This window comes from Drosophila suzukii, chromosome 2L (genome assembly GCF_043229965.1).
Source record: "Drosophila suzukii chromosome 2L, CBGP_Dsuzu_IsoJpt1.0, whole genome shotgun sequence".
NCBI lineage: Eukaryota > Metazoa > Arthropoda > Insecta > Diptera > Drosophilidae > Drosophila > Drosophila suzukii.
Window position 1 is genome coordinate 10,918,074 of NC_092080.1, and position 6,161 is coordinate 10,924,234.

At 38.4% G+C, this 6,161-nt stretch overlaps 1 protein-coding gene across 2 annotated transcripts; it reads left to right on the forward strand.

Annotated features, from left to right (window-relative positions):
• Window positions 1-1,671: 1,671 nt before the first annotated feature.
• On the forward strand, window positions 1,672-4,618 carry LOC108009490 (uncharacterized). 2 transcript variants are annotated; one of them, XM_070994410.1, is made up of 4 exons: window positions 1,672-2,276; window positions 2,660-3,592; window positions 3,840-3,967; window positions 4,295-4,618. In XM_070994410.1, exons 1-3 carry the CDS (start codon window positions 1,800-1,802, stop codon window positions 3,957-3,959), a joined length of 1,530 nt encoding a protein of 509 aa, XP_070850511.1. In that variant the 5' UTR covers window positions 1,672-1,799; the 3' UTR covers window positions 3,960-3,967; window positions 4,295-4,618. The 2 variants fall into 2 exon arrangements, with proteins under 2 accessions (XP_070850511.1, XP_070850510.1); XM_070994409.1 differs by lacking the exon at window positions 4,295-4,618 and having other exon boundaries at window positions 3,840-4,033.
• Window positions 4,619-6,161: the final 1,543 nt, after the last annotated feature.

Genomic DNA, 6,161 nt, shown 5'->3' on the forward strand with positions numbered 1-6,161 from the left:
TAAGTTTTGATATATTTGCATGCTGCATCAAAATGGCAATTCATACAATGCGGAAAATCTTTGGTAATGAACTTTAATGGTGTCGCCATAAAATGTTCGACATATGCATAAAGTTTCCCCAGGGAATGGACCATACTGTATGCATAGAACATTTTGAACAATATTGGAACCTAAGCCCATTGAACTGAAAGACTTTTGAAGAATTTCACGTTAAATATTTGAATACAAGTAAAATCGTATTTATTTTTAAAACGGAATAGCACAAATATATGTTAAAAGTTTTAAATGTAAAAAAGGAGAAACAGATCTGATAGGATGTTCGAGGTCAGATGATTTAAAGATTTTCAAACTGGTGATATCAATCCCTTTGCAAGTATCGTATTTTTCAGTTAACCTTAACTTGAATGGATCTGATAAAGTGATAATGTCTTTTTATCCTGACATTTATGAAAAAAAATATTAAGACCTTAAAAATAAATTATATTAGTTACATTACAAATATTTAAAACTAAGCTAATAAGATATATATGGATATATATATATATATATATGATATTAATAGGATGTTCTGATAGGGTGTTCTAGTCCTAACATTTATAGGAAAACATGTAAGAAGCATGAACACAAATAATACGTGTAATAGTGATATTATACTTAAATCGAATACGATAAAAATGATATAAATACTCTCAAACTGGTGAAGTATATCCCATTGTAAGACTCGCAGTTCCCAGTTAGATATCTGTAAAACGCTGTTTGTGTCCTGCAAGTAATCGACAAGCAAACATTAATAGCATTTCGGTGTTTGCTTGGTGTGTTGCCACACAGATAAGAAGGCGAAGGACGCAGTTCCGTAACCAAGCCACAAAACTTTGTGCGACTGTGACTGTGTCGAAAGACATGGCCGAAGTCCTGCTCCTGATTTTGGTCCTTTCGGTGGCGCCTTTTCGCTTTGACACAAAGCTGCAAGGCAAGCGGAAAGTTTTCGGTGCGCCAAACTTTTGGTCAATGCAGTTACACATACACTACAGATCCTTTCGGCCCCAATGTGTGTTCGTCTGTTTGTATGCTTTTCTTGTTTTTCTGGGCCAGTTTGGACCAGACTGGCGTGTAATATGAGCTAAGCGAGGTCAGCCAGGACAGCCAGAGTGGTTGGTGCATATATACATACGCTTATAATTAAGCATAATATGAGCCAGATCCTGAACCAACCAGCCATATAGCCATATCCAGCCATACAGCCATCCAGCCTCCGTTCTACGCGGTGGGCACTAAGTGTTGGCATGTGGTTTTTACTGTTGCCAGGATTGCGTCCTCCTTGTTGTTGCGATGTTCTGCATTTTGTTATTTTCCTTTGTTTAGGGCTTGTTGCGGCAAACATGTTTGTGTCTATGAGCAGCTCTGTGTTTGCGTGTTTGCTAGCCTCTTTTTGCAGCATAATTTGCACAATTAACATTGCAATAAAGTTTTTGCGCCAACAATTAAGCGCTGGCAAAAGAAAGTTTAATTGGTCTATTTTCATTTGAACAATTATAATAACCAATTAAAAGAATTTGCTGAAGTTTGGGTTGGGAAACGTTAAACTAGGTTGTCTTCAGTTTTATATTAACATTTTTTCTCTAAAATAAACAATTATTAAAATGCAAGTGAAAAAATTATGTTCAAAAGGGAGACTGAGATCTACAATTCAACTAAATTCCGTTTACTAGAAACCAGTACACTGTAGGAAAATTGAAACGGTATTTTTTTATTACTTCCTTTTTATACATATATAGTGTATAGGTTTAGTTGGCACGGCAATGTCGAATCATAGCCTTAAGTGGCCAAAGAATCGGGAGAAACAAAAGCGGCAGGTAAAGTTCCAAATGGTGGGCGATTCGGTGGACAATATAGGCAACCATCGAGAAGCTCACCGAACCCAAAGCCATGGACCCGACCAAATTGGAGACGGATTGGTGGCCAAAATGAGCAGCCTTTCGAAACCCAGAGACCAACCATTCCACAAAGCCTCGCCTCTGAAGGGAGACGAAAAAGAGATCGAGGATTACAGGCAGCTTCATAAGGTCTTCCAGAAACTGGACATGGCCGACCAGATCATCCTCTACCGAGCTTTCCATCTCCTTCCTGCTGCCTGCATGGCCCTCTGGCGGACAACTCGAAAACGTCTGGATTTCAGGACACTCTACAAGGAACTCGGCGTGGAGGACCAGAACCACCTGCTTATTCACATGATGGTTCACTTTAAGTACGTCTATTTTGTCGCAGATAAACTGCAGGTGAGAATGGGCCTTTACAATCTATGACATGATAAGAATCCCCAATATTATATATTAAAGTTTAATTTAAGCTCAAGATTTTTATTGACATTTTTCGATTAAGATTTTTTTTCAAATCAGTAAGCATTATAAAATCTAAATGAACATTGATCAACCTAATTCTAATGTTTTTTGAAAATGAAGAAAATAATTTTTTAGAAGAAGGCAGACCCTAAATTTAATCTAAAATAAATTTAAATATTAATAATTGAACTTTACCGGCCAACAACCATTTTAGTAATTGAAATATTGAGTAATAGGTACATAAATTCTTACAATATGTTTTTTGGATGATGAAGTTGCAGATGAAAAACTAACTAATAAGCTTTTGGGAATATTTTCAGGAAAACCTAAATACCCTGGAGCGAGCGGGAGTAAAGTCCCTGAATTCCGTGCAACGCTGTGAACTGCTGGTGATGGATGAGAAGTCCAGATTGGAGGACAAGACCCTTGAACACTCGGCGGTAGGAGATTCCTCTGGGGCTAAGGGAATGTCCCAGTGGCCTCTGCACGCTCTGCCCAAATTAATGCGAAATGTGCGTCGTTTGAAGGCCCATTGCGAAATCCAGGTGCACTTTGTCGAGCACTTTCAGCACTTGGAACTTTTAGTGCTCTATGGTTCCATCTCGCAGACTGCTCTCACGGGAATCCTAGAACGGTGCGAAAAATTAACCAGGTTGTTCCTCAAATTCGATTGCGACACCTTGAGCTTAAAGTCCATCGATAAGTGCAGGAAGCTAAGGGATTTGTCACTGCCTACTAGATTGTTTGCCCGTCAAAAGGATCTTGTGATGAAACTAACCGATCTTCGCCTGCTGGAGTTAACATACTGCCAAAATGACAGCCGGTTAACACTGGAGTGCCTGGAGTGTGTGTTAGGCCAACGGCCAGAGTCAGTGGACCTCATCCAGATGGAATGCCAGGGCTTTGAAGATCCCAAATGGATAAAACAAGTGGGTCTGGATCGGTGTAGTAAAATACGGGGATTGGTTCTGTCCAATTGTCACTTCTGCGATCGCGAGATCTGCCAGCTGTCGTTTCCAAAAGTCCAGAAATACATCGCCCTGAGCAGCTGCCACGACATCAAGGAGTACCAGGTTCTGGATATGGTGCGCCAGTGTCCCGGTCTGAACGAACTCTATCTGATCGACTGCCCCCAGCTGAGCTGGAAGGTCCTGCAGGGGATTTACCGAATCCGCAAGAGCGAAAATCTCAGCTATCCCATCACCGTTGTCCTCGGCCAGTGCACGGAACTCCAGGAGGTCTATCAGACCATGGTATGTACTCTCTTCTACTTCATAGGGTTCTTTATGGTAAATTAAGTTTTGCGTACTCTTATATTTAATATGATTTATCTGGCACAGTTTTATAAAAGATTATAAGGCAATATTAGGTTATCAATATTCTATTGATGATCTTTTTAGTTGGATATATAAAGGAATATTACAATACTTTTTTAAGCTTTTTTCCTGATTTTGTTAAAATACAATTTCTTTTGATAATTTAAATACCCATATTTTATAGTACTCGAACTACTGGTGCTTCAAGCTGCCCTATCTCAAGATCGAACGCGTTCAAAAGCAAAGTCGTCCCGTAGAGGATATCCAGGTTTTTTTCAACATCAACCAATTGGATTCCACATAAGATTCCACGTAAGATAACAACAGCTGATGTAAAAATATACAAAATATATATTATTTAGTTTTCGGAGAAATAAAATGCAATCTATAAAGTTTGGTATATATATATATATATATATATATCTCTGTAATCATCTTTTCTGCTTTGAACATCTTTGTACTATCACTGAGTTACTTTAAAATCGTTCTGTGCTATCACTGAGTTACTTTAAAATCGTTTAAACAAAAAAAGGGCAAGCGATTTTTACCGAGTATCATAATTTACTACTCAAGTTGACAAAGTTAATTTCCGTTAACCTCATAATAAGCCACACAAAGCAAATTTCTCATCCTCACCAGGACGCCACGACTGAAACCATAAGGCATTTTCAGCTTATTACGGCTCATTTCACAAACATTTTTGTACCACCCACGTGGGTGCAAGAAAAAACCGGATGGAAAGCGGGGGAAATGCTGGAAAATGCTGGGAAAAGCGGCAAAAAATTTCCGGACAAAGGAAGCCGAAAAGAATGGTAGTGAAGCCGGAGTAAACGAGGCATGCGGCAACCAGTAATGGACAATGGCTCAACAAAGACATGTGAATTATGTGATCTATTGTTTCTAGATTATACTCCTCCAGAACCAGGAACCAGAAGGCACATGGCCACATTTACTCTACTTTTCGATTAATTAAATTGTGTTTTGCTTTCGCTTACTTATTGGATCTGCTGCGAAGCCAATTAAATTGCCAATGAACCACGAAGTGCGTTAAATGAGATTTTAAGCTTTTGACAGATTGAATTTTGATTGGAAATGGTAGCTGAAAGTGGAATTGGAATTGCAGTTATCGTTTTGGCGACCGTGGGTATTAATAAATATCCAAGCACTGGGCTTCCTTCCGGTGTATGGTGTATTTTATGGCCCAAGTGTGCGATGTGCGATGGGGTAAGGAAGTGTTTGGGCCAAGATATTGTCCTGCTCCTGCCGTGCGTGAGGCCATAAAACACTCGAGAGTTATGGTCCTGGTCGATGGCTAAATGCATTGGTATGCGTAGCGTAACGAAAAACAATTAGCTGCGGCCAAATAAAAGTGGCCCACATGCTGCACACTCACACACCCATTGTGATGGCACTTAGAAAAAATTGGGGTTCAATAAAGAATATAAATCGATAGTTTGTTAGCAAAATCGGGTTTGAACTGTAAGAAATATCAAATTATCAATTTGTTTACAGAAAGATTTTGTATAATAATTTTAGATTAATATTTGCTCTTTTTTTAAGGCTTTTCCTTTCGAAGCCCTCTAAATTCCGATTTGAGAATGCCCTCCTTGTATTCTTTCCATTTTTATTTACTTTTGATTAAATTGTTTGGTGTTTTCAAAACTAAACCCCAATCTAAATTTTGGAAAAAGGTTTTCTATAAAGATAATCGACCTTTTCAATGATTTCTTAATTTAATGTAAAGAACAATCCCTTCTTAAATCAAGAATAAATGCAACTTGATGAAAGTTCGCATATAACTTATTAAATATTTATTTTTAAGCGTCTCTGTACATCGCCCTAAAATCTTTTTAATGATTTTTTATTTTAACGTAAAGAACAATCTCTTCTTAAATGTAGAAAATTTGCAATTTGATGGAAAATCGCAAAGAATTAGTGAAACATTTCTCTTTGAGTGTCCCTGTATGGTACCCATCATTGTTGTGCTGGCAGAAACTTTTATATGGCTTGTTTCCTGCCACGCCCCCTTTCCCGCCCCCGGGGGTGGGGTCTTATCACTTTATTCACTGTCTGGAGCGGATTGCTGGCAAAGTCATGTCCTGAATGACGAATCCCAACCGGCTATTATGTTCACGACTCACTCGTCCGAAAGTCGCAGGCAACTGAAATTGTTTGGCCGGAATCGTGTGCATTTCACTTTCTGATATTCAATTAATTGAAGTTTTATTTGTCTGATTGCCGTTCGAAAAGGTGGTGGTGTTGGTTGAGCAACAGTTAAGTGGATAACGATAAACAATTAAAGTGTGGAAATTGATTGATTGTTGTGGAAGTTCGAAGAGATTAACAGACAACTCTGTTTGAACATAATTGGCGAAACAAAGTTAAGATGTTTCGTTTCGAAATCAATGATCGGCTACGCCTATAATTAAGTTGCAATTGAAGTTCAGATAATCAACTTTATAATCCCTGTGGTATTTGATATATATGTATACATACATAAGAACTG